The sequence below is a fragment of the Ranitomeya variabilis genome, chromosome 1 (assembly GCF_051348905.1).
Source record: "Ranitomeya variabilis isolate aRanVar5 chromosome 1, aRanVar5.hap1, whole genome shotgun sequence".
Lineage (NCBI taxonomy): Eukaryota > Metazoa > Chordata > Amphibia > Anura > Dendrobatidae > Ranitomeya > Ranitomeya variabilis.
The window spans coordinates 1139134954-1139147920 of NC_135232.1; the positions used below are offsets into that span (position 1 = coordinate 1139134954).

Consider the following 12967-nt stretch of genomic DNA (forward strand, 5'->3'; position numbering starts at 1 on the left):
TGAGTCCAAATTTGAGATTTTTTATTCCAACCACCGTGTCTTTGTGCGATGCAGAAAAGGTGAACGGATGGACTCTACATGCGTGGTTCCCACCGTGAAGCATGGAGGAGGAGGTGTGATGGTGTGGGGGTGCTTTGCTGGTGACACTGTTGGGGATTTATTCAAAATTGAAGGCATACTGAACCAGCTCGGCTACCACAGCATCTTGCAGCAGCATACTATTCCATCCGGTTTGCGTTTAGTTGGACCATCATTTATTTTTCAAAAGGACAATGACCCCAAACACACCTCCAGGCTGTGTAAGGGCTATTTGACCAAGAAGGAGAGTGATGGGTTGCTACGCTAGATGACCTGGCCTCCACAGTCACCAGACCTGAACCCAATTGGGATGGTTTGGGGTGAGCTGGACCGCAGAGTGAATACAAAAGGGCCAACAAGTGCTAAGCATCTCTGGGAACTCCTTCAAGATTGTTGGACGACCATTCGCGGTGACTACCTCTTGAAGCTCATCAAGAGAATGCCAAGAGTGTGCAAAGCAGTCATCAAAGCAAAAGGTGGCTACTTTGAAGAACCTAGAATATAAGACATACTTTCAGTTTTTTCTCACTTTTTTGTTAAGTATATAATTCCACATGTGTTAATTCATAGTTTTGATGCCTTCAGTGTGAATGTACAATTTCCATAGTCATGAAAATACAGAAAAATCTTTAAATGAGAAGGTGTGTCCAAACTTTTGGTCTGTACTGCGTGTATATATATATATATATATATATATATACACTCACCGGCCACTTTATTAGGTACACCATGCTAGTAACGGGTTGGACCCCCTTTTGCCTTCAGAACTGCCTCAATTCTTCGTGGCATAGATTCAACAAGGTGCTGGAAGCATTCCTCAGAGATTTTGGTCCATATTGACATGATGGCATCACACAGTTGCCACAGATTTGTCGGCTGCACATCCCAAAGATGCTCCATACAAGGCAGGATGGATCCATGCTTTCATGTTGTTTACGCCAAATTCTGACCCTACCATCCGAATGTCGCAGCAGAAATCGAGACTCATCAGACCAAGCAACGTTTTTCCAATCTTCTACTGTCCAATTTCGATGAGCTTGTACAAATTGTAGCCTCAGTTTCCTGTTCTTAGCTGAAAGGAGTGGTACCCGGTGTGGTCTTCTGCTGCTGTAGCCCATCTGCCTCAAAGTTCGACGCACTGTGCGTTCAGAGATGCTCTTAGGCCTACCTTGGTTGTAACGGGTGGCGATTTGAGTCACTGTTGCCTTTCTATCAGCTCGAACCAGTCTGCCCATTCTCCTCTGACCTCTGGCATCAACAAGGCATTTCCGCCCACAGAACTGCCGCTCACTGGATTTTTTTTCTTTTTCGGACCATTCTCTGTAAACCCTAGAGATGGTTGTGCGTGAAAATCCCAGTAGATCAGCAGTTTCTGAAATACTCAGACCAGCCCTTCTGGCACCAACAACCATGCCACGTTCAAAGGCACTCAAATCACCTTTCTTCCCCATACTGATGCTCGGTTTGAACTGCAGGAGATTGTCTTGACCATGTCTACATGCCTAAATGCACTGAGTTGCCGCCATGTGATTGGCTGATTAGAAATTAAGTGTTAACAAGAAGTTGGACAGATGTACCTAATAAAGTGGCCGGTGAGTGTATATATATATATATATATATATATATATGTATATATATATATATACTGTATATATGTGTGTGTGTGTGTGTGTGTGTGTCGTGATGTCAATAGTGGCAGTTAGGACATGAAACATAAACTTCTGTTAAGTTATAAATGCATGTTCCTTCTCTCTTGATGTTAAAAAATTATGAAGAGGAACATACAAGACAGCCAATGGATATCAAACACTCCAATTCTAACTCATGGCCAATCTTCCAAGCTCTCAGTCTTACTTGTTTGGATGATTTTTATCTTGGAAAAATAATAGAGTGATTTTTCACATGTACCATGCAGCAGCCAATAATACCAACGTTTCGCAACTCCATTCAAAGGGTTTACGTCCGACTGCTGAAATATAAGTTCCCGGTATCGTACTCTTAATGATCTTCTATTGATGACATCCTGTTAATAGGTCATTAATACCTAGGCATGGACAAATCTTTCAGACACCACTCTTTGTCTATGCCCATCTGTCCCTCAGCTGAGATTGGAACAACAGGAAATGAACCCATGTGTTCCGCTGAAAGTGAAACATTTCATAGCTGTAGAGAAAGACATAGACCGCACACAAAGATCACACACTGATCTGCTGCCGCTAGACAAAATTTTACAAAACTGAATATAAAGTTCTTAGTTTAACATTCTGGTCAGACTGTATGATGCCCCCTGCCACATCATGGTGAACCTCTCACCTGATATTTAATAGTCTTAAAGATGAGGTTCCATGTGCCAACCACCACTGCAGCAATAGAGCACCAGCAGGGTTGATGACCTAGTACCTCGCAATACCATTGCTGCAAGATCACCCCTGATGCCAGACTACACCGTTCCACTGGCATAACACAACAAAAATGGCAGCCACACAGCACCATGTTGAATTTGGAACATTTGGGACTTTACATATGTGTTATTTTCAGGATTTGTACTTCTTTTTTTCTTCTGTCTCTCAAAAAACACCCTTAAACCTAAACACCAGTGTAAGCAATGTTTACTTGAGCTAATTTAAGCAGCTGTTCACACTGGATATAGTGAGTGCAGGTTCCCTATAGAAAGTCATGACAAATCACGTGTACTCACCATCACTTGTTGGTTCATGCCAGTCTCCTCTATAAGACATAAGACAAGCTCCAAAATACAAGGTAATGCTCGTAAACATCCTTTCTAACACATAGGATCAGAGATATGTTTGATCCTGACAATTTAGATGCTGTAGTCAATGTTAGGTGCAGAGTCTATATGGTTAATTGTTGGGTAGGGGCTTCTACTGTCACCCACCGGAGCCCCGCAATGTGGTCATCTGGTGCTAATGGGCTGCTTGGGCAGCTGGAGGCCCAACAAACATTCCAGGTCTGCTATGGATGGGAACTCTTCAGACCCTACATTTGAGCTCACTAGGCTGCCTGTCAGTATCTCACTGATGGGCTTAATGTAGACATATTGCAGTCTATTGCACAAAACCTACAAGAAACAAAATGAGCAAAAACCCTGCTGCAACTAAATAAGTAAAAAGAAAAAGTGCATTTAAATAACTCAGGGCTCTTAGTAATACTGTTTTTGGTCAAAATTAGCGTATTAGCCCCATAGCGTATTAGCCCCATAAAATGCTCCATAGAAACAATTACCCCATATAATGATACACAAAGGTTTAATATGGCCCCATAAGATGCTCCATAGAAACATTTGCCCCATATAATGTTGCATAAAGGCTGGTTATGGCCCCATAAGATGCTCCATAGAAACATTTACCCCATATAATGCTGCACAAGGGTTGATTATGGCCCCATAAGATGCTCTATAGAAATATTTGCCCCATGCAATGCTCGGTAAAGGTTGCTTATGGCCCCATAGGATGCTACATAGAAACATTTGCCCGATACAATGCTGCACAAGGGTTGATTATGGCCCCATAATATGCTCTATAGAAATATTTGCCCCATGCAATGCTCGGTAAAGGTTGCTTATGGCCCCATAGGATGCTACATAGAATATTATGCCCCATATGCATCTGCTGCGATTTAAAAAAAATTCATACTCACCTTTTGTCCTGAGCAGGTGGGGACACTGGCACATGCAATATTCACCTGTCCCCGTTCCATCGCCATGTCCCACTCCATCTTCCGGCTTTCTGCAGTGACTGTTCATGCAGAGGGCGGTGCGCACTAAACACGTCATCGCGCCCTCTGACCTGAATGTCACAGCCAGAGGACGTGGAAGACAGAGTGGCACGCAGCGGTGGAACCGGGACAGGTGAATATCGCAATGCTCATCCCCCCCCAATCATACTCACCCTCTCAACGCAGTCCCTGGCAGCTTCTCCGATGCGATGGTCTCTTCGGCGCCGGCAGCTTGTTCCTATGTTCAGCAGTCACTGGTACCGCTCATTAAAGTAATTAATGCGCTCCATTCCTATGAGGATGACTCCAGTATAAGCCGAGAAGGGCAATTTCAGCCTAAAAAAATGGGCTGAAGATCTCGGCTTATACTCGAGTATATACGGTATATTCCAATGTACTTACAGTTTACAGACTTGATCAATTGGCTTTTTATGGCGACAGTCATAATAATAATGCACAGTGAATATTCCTCCAATGATCATGCCTCCATCCTGGAAATAATTTGTATTTAACAGAGGATAGTCTTTTGAAATAAAACAGTTTGGTCCTGAGCTTAGCTTTTGGCTCTGTGTTACAATAAAGATGATGAAAATAATAACTATTACTAATAGCGACTTCCCTGACATCTCTGCAGGTAGGAGGCTCATCCATGGAATATTCCCTGGAATATAATCTAATCATAACAGATACATCTGTGCTGCAGCTTTCTGAATGTCGTGTACAGCAGTAAGTTCCTGAACGAGCCGTCTTATATAGTGTGGATGGTGCTTGTGAGAGATGGGGAGGGAATATTATTAGTACAATATTAATATAAAATCATCTGCTCTATGCAGTCACATGGGAATCAAGCCAAATGCAGAATTCTACTGAAGACTTACAAATGATTTCTTATTACAATCTGTTATACTAAGCTACAATATTTAGCTATAATCATTGTTTCAGAAACATATAAAATATAATAACTGTTCCATATTCTGTTTTCTGATGGTTCAGTCCCTTTACTTTTTAATTTCAGGTAAATCAAATATCTTCACAGTTAAGATGTAAATTGAACCTTGATATCAATATTAAAGTAATTATTAATCAGAATGACTAATATTGATAAAACTACTTCTATCCAGTGCACATGTTCATTATAAATATATATATACAGTAGCTATGGTTGGTACCAGATCCAAATAGAACAGAATCGATCACCATAGGGTATTCAGGAATGTTTCAGCTTTAGAAATAAGCAAATCTGATGAAATTCGATTACACAGATTCATTCAAATTTTTCCAGAAAATTCAATTTCTACTGAAATAATTTTGCAAGAATTTAATAGCTGGTAAGATCCTAATATTATGATCCGAGGACTCTCCAGTCCCCACATCATATTATTTAGATAGGTTGATAGAGAAGAGTGGACCCGTGGATGTTAGGCTTTGGTGGATTTGGCCTAACTTTATAAAAAAGTTTGGATTGGGTACCAAAATTGTACCCAAATTTGATCCCGAACCCGGAGCCCATTCAAATAGATGTGAGTCCGACCATGCGATAATTCTCATGCTGTCATCTGTGTGACAGCATGGGAAACACTGACTCTGACCAACAGGAAACCTTACTGCCGGTATCAGCTGCTGGGTATTGCGATTCAAACGCTGTCACACAGAGGACAACATGTGAGCCAGTATTTAGCACTTAGCCTCGGCTCTTCCCACTTGCCTTGGTGTGCTGGCAAGTGGGATAATGGATTTGTGGTTGATGTCAGCGGTGTAATGTCTACTGACATTGAGCCCAGGAGTTAATAATGGAGAGGTGTCTATCAGGCATTACTAACCCCTTACTGAAAAGTAACAAACACACAGCGAAAAGTTCTTTATTTGTACAAAGCACTCCCCGATCCTTTGTTACCTATTTCTTACCTTTTAAAAAATCAAATAATCCACAGTGAATCCATAACTTGTCTCATGAAAATACACAATTTTGCTATATCAAGACAGTGTGCTGAGCGGTGAGATGAGTAATGAAACCACTCAACACGCCAGCCGGAACACACTGAGAGTAGCCAAGCAATCCGGCTACTGCAAAGAGTGCTGACATCAGCAATATTATAGCAGTTCATAGCCAATGAACTGACATCTTAATGACATCACCGCTTGCAGAGTGAGAAATTCATCCTGCTGTGTAGGCAAGATTAATGCAGTTCATCGGCTTTGAACTGTGATAACGTTACTGACGTCAGTTCTTGCAGCATTAGAAATTTTTCACTCTGCAAGCGCTGATGTCGGTAAGGTTACTGCAGTTCATTGGCTATGAACTGCGATAACCTTGCTGATATCAGCGCTTGTCACAGCAGCCGATTTTGCACACTATTATCAGTGTCTGCAGGCTGTCTTGCTGAGTGGTCACAGTACTGGTGTCACCGCTTAACACTGCATCTGGATGTAGCAGATTTTGGGATCGTTTTGGGATGCATTGATGGTGGACCACTTTGGATTATTTCATTTTTTAAAGTTAATAAATGGGTAAAAGAGGGTTGAGGAGTGCTTTGTGCAAATAAAAGATTTTTTTCTGTGTGTGTTCTTTGCTTTAAACATGTGAGGTTATTAATGGTGGTTTCTTATAGATGCCTTTTCATTACTAACCTGTAGGCTTGATGTCAGCTGTCATTAGAAAGCTGACAGCAACCCCCAAAAATTACTCCGCTTGCCAACGCACCACGGCAAGCAAAAAAGAGCCAGACAAAGTGTCAGAGTTGGCCCATATAATGGATGTTCCTTTTCTAGGGCCAATGGGGGCTGCTATTTTTAGGCTAGGTAGGGCTAAATATTCATGAATCTTACCAACGTAATAAAACCAGCTGCATGCTTTACCTTGGCTGGTTATCAAAAATAGGGTTAACCTCACATCATTTTTTTTTCTTTTATATGTATTACAAATAAATAAATACAAAAGATTAATAAATACATAAATGAAAACATGATGTGATGTCCCCCATGGTTTTTTAATAACCAGCCAAATGAAAACAGATAGTTGTCAGCTGGTCTTATTATGCTGGAACTGGCAATGGAAATTGGCCCCTTCCCAGCCTATGATGACCAGACTGCAGCTGCCCCAGAAATGGCACATCCATTAGATGCACCAATGCTGGTGTTTAGCCTTGGCTCCTCCTGCTGGCTGTTGGGAACTGAGGTTAACCCCTTTACCCTCCCAAGACTGTTTGCAACTTGATGACCAGGCCATATTTTACAATTCTGGCCTGTGTAACTTTATGAGTTAATAACTTTGGAATGATTTCTGATTGTAATTTCTTAGATATGACTTGTGTTTACTCAGAAATTTGGCGAAAAATTTGAAAATTTAGCAATTTTTAAATTTAAATTTTTATGCCCTTAAATCAGAGAGTTATGTAATGCAAAATAGCTAATAAATAACATTTTCCACATGTCTACATTACATCAGCACCATTTTTGAGACATATGATAACTTTTTTTGTTAGGAAGGTAGAAGGGTTAATAGTTGACCAGTAGTGATGGGAGAGCATCAAAAAGCTCGGGTGCTCGTTGCTCGTGATGAGCAAATTGGAATGCTCGGGTGCTCGAACCGAGCAATGAGCCCAATGTAAGTCTATGGGAAATTTGAGAATTTTTGAAAAGGCATCCCCGGCGGTCTGCAGAAAGACTAGAAATTGCGGAAATAGATGAGAACTGTGCTCACATGACATGGAAAAAGCATGGGGAAGACCTCTGGAAGCTTTTCTGACTCCAAAGTCACTGCTGTGAACAATGTTGTCAGAGTCTTACTCCACTTTCACAGACTCACAATGAAACATACAAAAACAAAACCAAAATGGATTTTCCTGGGAAATATGATAAGGAACATCCTTTCCAGGGTAATGACTTGTATATAAGGCAAAATAAATAACCAAAAACAAAAATGCTCCTCCACCCCTTGGGCTATGTCCACACATAGCATTTTGTATGTGTTTTTCAACTTTAGCATTGCTTTCAACCAAGACAAATGAATTTACTAGGAAATTTCATTTTAACATTTTACAACCTTATCTGGCCATGTGATGTGTGACACATCATCAGACACATCCTATTTTATTTATGAAGGAGGGACTCTGAAAGTTACAAGGCCTATTTTTATAGGGCCATCAGGCAGCCTTTACTATCGTTAAAGGGCAAGCAGTCAGCCCTCACTATTCTTAGAGAGCCATCAGATGGCTATGCTTTGTTGTTCCCATTATTAAACAGTGGGTCTCCTATACTGTTATTGCATATGCATTGAGTGGCAGGGCTGCCCAAAATTTGGACACACCCCAATACCCCTTTGAAGAGACATACAGCAGGGCCTCATGAAAACAGTGTTCCCATTATTAGGAAGTGGGTCTCCCATAGTGTTTGCCTATGCATTGAAGCAACAGCTGCCAAATATTTGGTGAAACTCCAATGCCCCGTGGAAGAGATGTGGAGGTCAGAGTGTCTCCTGAAAACAATGTTCCCATTATTACGAAGTGGGTCTCTCATAGTGGTTTCCTATGCAGTGAATGCAAATGCTGCCAAAAATTTGGAGGGACTACAATGCTTCTTTGAAGAGATGTAGAGGAGGGCTTCATGAAAAATTTTTTCCCATTATTAGGAAGTGGGTCTCTCATAATGTTTGCCTATGCAGTGAAACAATAGCTGCCAAAAATTTGGAGAAACTCCAATGCCCCTTGGAAGAGACGTAGAGGTCAGAGGGCCTTCCGAAAACAATGTTCCCATTATTAGGAAGTTGGTCTTCCATAGTGTTTTCCTATGCAGTGAATGCAAGGGCTGCCAAAAATTTGGACCTACTACAATGCCCCTTGGAAGAGACGTAGAGGAGGGCCTCATAAAAAAATGTTCCTAATAGAAAGGAGCAAGTCTCCTAGACTTGTTATGCCCATGCACAAAGTATATGGGCTGACAAACATTTACCCCTGGGGGGTATACATGAACATACTGTATAGCAATTTTTTTATGGGCATCATAAGCACCCTTTAAATTTTTTTTGTGAGTGTTGCATCACAGACCACGGTCACCCTGGTGATATGGTGTGTAGGATGAGGATGAGGAGAAGGAGGAAGAGGACAGCAAATAGCCAAAATCAGGAAGTATATACTTTTATATTAGTTTATGTTTTGCTGCTATCTTTCGGTGGTATTGAGAAGTCTGGCCCAATCAAACCCTTGTTAATTTTTATGAGTCAGCCTTTCAGCATTTTCAGTTGACAGGCGGATGCACTTATCAGTTATAATTACACCAGCGGCACAAAAACCCACTCTGACAAAGCGCTAGCGGCAGGGCAGGCCAGGAACTCCAAGGTATATAAAGCCAGTACAAGTCACGCGTCCAGCTTAGATACAGAATAATTATAAGGTACAGAGGAACCACAGAGGATGTTGGTACGGTCAGCAAGGTGCTCTCTCAACGTCTTCCTAAACTTTGCACTCCTTGTGAGTGTACCCCATACCTCAGGGCCTGTGCGATGGGAGGGTCTGAGAAAACTCTCTCAGAACTTTGACAGTGTTCCCCTGCCTCTGTTGGATTGGAGTTGTGTCTCTCTCGCCTGTACTCCTTGGTTGTCCAACAAACTGTGACCTCTGCCACCAGCATTTTCAGATGGGAATTTTTTAATAATTCCACAACAAGAGACCTCTGGTATTGCCCCATTTTAGTAGACCTGTCCGTTTTGGGAATACGAGATTGAAAGTTCTCCTTGTAGCGTGGGTCTAGAAGTGTCACCAACCAGTAATGTGTAATAATTATAGGGGATAACTCAGGAGACTCTTTGCGTGGAACAAGACAACTACAGGACACAGTTTTATAAGTGGTAAAGTCTATATTATCACACGGTGATTCAAACAGGTGCAGAGAGAAACTCAAGTCCACAACACTTGGTGCAAATATCAAATGCAGCTCAGCAGTCTATAGGAAACTTCAGAGGAAAATGCAATCATGCAGAAAGTCTATGAAGCACAATTATTCTTGATGATACTTGACACGAATAAGTCCTTGCTTAGTCGAAAACACAGATAGATATGCTATAAGGTAGTTTAAATAATATCTTAGCTCAACCAGGGAGGTCTGGGTAATAGTCTCAGGCTCTTGCAGAGCAGCAACAGATTACATGTCCAGCAAATGCAGATGGAAGTAAACACGAGCAGCAGATGAAGGAGAATGTTAGCGGTCAAGTTCCCGCCTCTGCACAGGGGGAATCTCGGGTCATCTCCGCTGTGGTCTCCCATTCTTCTCCTGCCGCAGTGGAGGCTGCTCAGCGGAGACGTCGATCCCAGCGTCTCGCTCAGTCTGACTCTGTGAGGAGGATTACTGCTGCTTTTCCAGCTTCTGCCATTGAAGTCAGTGCTGGGCAGCGGCGAGCTGACGCTTTTGGGACTAAATCCTGCTTTTCTCCTCCTGAGCATGCCCAGGGTAAGATCTCTCATTGGAGATCGAGGGTCACATGCTTGGATACTGCAGCAAAGCCCATTGGTCCTCCAGGAAGGTCCTGAAGGTGCCCAGGCTTTGTGGCAGCTTCTCATTGGTCCTTCTAGGAAGGTCTTGTTCTGGCTGCAGCTATAAAAGGCTCGCATGGCCACACGGCCATGCGCTAGTATCTTTCTAAGTTATGTGCTTTGCGCCAGTGTGGTCATGTAAGATTGTGTTCAGGGACCCGGCTGAAATAAGCCCCTAGAATGCTGGCACCTCCGGTGAGGAGTGTGTGTGTGTGTATTCAGGGACCTAGCTGAAATAAGCCCCTAGAATGCTGGCACCTCCGGCGAGGAGTTTTGTGTGCATGCATGACCACTGACTGTTCTCTGTTGGGCAGTTAGCCTGTGCTCCTGTGAATGTATAAATGAACAGCGCTCCATCCAGGTGTAGAAATCTTCAAAGTATTTATTAAGCCATAAAAGACATAGCAGCGACGTTTCGACCATAAACTGGTCTTTATCAAGCATGCTTGATAAAGACCAGTTTATGGTCGAAACGTCGCTGCTATGTCTTTTATCGCTTAATAAATACTTTGAAGATTTCTACACCTGGATGGAGCGCTGTTCATTTATACATTGGATGGTCTTGGAATATCCAGGAAGGTTCCCTGGATGAGGAACGAGCGCCCCAGATAAGTGAGTGCTGTCAGCCCCTCTTGTATTTTCTGTGCTCCTGTGAAGTCTAACACGGCGCAGAGCTTTGCTTACATGGCTGCTCTGTGAGTTAACAGAGCTAGCCAAAACTGCTATATAGTGCTGCCATTTGCTAGCAGCAGGTTTTCCTGCACGGTGGACCCTGGGCTGCGAACGCATCAATAACAATAAAAAACTATATTTTCTTGGTGCGTTCCGCTAGCCCTAACAGAGAATTACTGGAACTGGTGCATGCAGCAGGAACTCAGAGCAGAGTAGCAGGATAACCCCACAGGTTCACAGGAGCAGGTACAGTATATAGCCAGGGAATCACCAGAGGTCAGGAGCTGGATGCAAGGCAGAATACTCTAGCACATACTGAAGGCTGGGGTGGAGTTTTATAGCAGGAAAACACAGTGCACATGAGACTAAAGACACCATCTTGGAAAAGGGCAGTAATGCACAAAAAGGTAATAAAAAATGTTCAGAGTCCTGACATTACTCCCTCCTTAGAAGCGGCCTCAGGACGATCCTGGACCTGGTTTCTCAGGGAATCTCTGATGAAAACAAGAAATCTTCTGTTGGGCATTGATGTTTTCCCCAGGTTCCCAAGAGTCTTCCTCAGGGAGATATCCCTGCCATCTTATCAGATATTGGAGCTGATTCCTGCGAATTCTGGAATCAACAATTTCCTCCACCACAAATTGTTTTTGCCCATCAATTACCACAGGCTGCGGAGGTGGCACAACACATCCCTTTAAGGTATTAGGAGATACAGGCTTTAGTAAAGATACATGAAAAACTGGGTGTACCTTCATAGTCCTAGGCAGCTTCAGCCGGCAGGCCACAGAGCTCACAATACCGTTGATCTTGAAAGGGCCAATTAAGGTCCAAGTTTTTGTGAAGGAACGTTTAACTTCAGATTCTTAGTTGCTAACCACACGGAATCTCCTACCTTCAACATGGGTGCAGGTTTACGGAATCTATCAGCCAATCTCTTATAACGTTCTTGAGCTGTGGTCAGGGATTCCTTCAGAACCTCCAGATTTTGCCTCATCGCAGTCAGCCTTTCCTCCACCGCCGGAATCGGAGAAATAATTGGAGACCTAGGTAAGGTACATGGATGATAACCCAGATTGGCAAAGTAAGGTGTAAATTTAGTGGAGGCGCTCTGAGAATTGTTATATGAAAATTCGGCTAATGGCAGCAACTCCAACCAATCATCCTGGAGATGGCTGACATAGCATCTTAGATATTGCTCCAGCGTCTGGTTGGTACGCTCAGTCTGACCATTTGTCTGGGGATGGTAAGCAGAAGAGAGACAGTCATTAATATTGAGTGCAGAGCAAAACCCCTTCCAGAATCTTGAAGTGAACTGCACTCCATGGTCAGAAATTATCTCATCCGGAACCCCATGCAACCGAAAGACATTCTGTATAACCAAGTTCACTGTATCTTTAGCTGAGGGGAGGCCGGTGCATGGCACAAAATGAGCAGCTTTATTCAGGCGATCAACTACCACCATGATTGTATTCATGCCCCCGGATGAAGGCAGCTCCACAATAAAGTCCATTGATATAGACCCCCAAGGATGGGACGGAACAGGAAATGGTTGTAGAAGACCCGTAGGTGCCACATGAGGAGTCTTGTAATGAGCACATACCTCGCAAGAGAGAACATAGTCCTTGGTATCCTTCAGGAAAGTTGGCCACAAGAAGAATCGGCTCAGGAACTCTTGTGTCTTCTGTACCCCCCTGTGACCAGCCAACTTGGAGTCATGTACCAACTTGAGGATCTGCAGACGGACGACCTCAGGGACGTAGATACGTCGATCTCTGAACCACATGCCACCCTTAAAGGCAAGATTAATATCCACAGGTGGGTTGGCCAGAAATACATCACCGTCATAGGCCTCCCTGCACTCCTTCCACAAGTCCTGATCGTGGATAACTACGATGAAATTGGCATCAGATAGAATGTTCTTGTACCGGGCTCTAGGTACAGAATCCGCAGCATGGATT

The 12967-nt window shown here is 43.0% G+C and overlaps 1 protein-coding gene across 1 annotated transcript in view; it reads right to left on the reverse strand.

Moving 5' to 3' along the window:
* LOC143800583 (vomeronasal type-2 receptor 26-like) overlaps nucleotides 1-12967 on the reverse strand; it is a 140540-nt gene that overhangs the window by 74837 nt on the left and 52736 nt on the right. The window contains exon 2 of the mRNA XM_077281197.1: nucleotides 2123-2180. Coding sequence (XP_077137312.1) covers nucleotides 2123-2180 — 58 coding nt within the window. The remainder of the gene's footprint in view (nucleotides 1-2122; nucleotides 2181-12967) is intronic.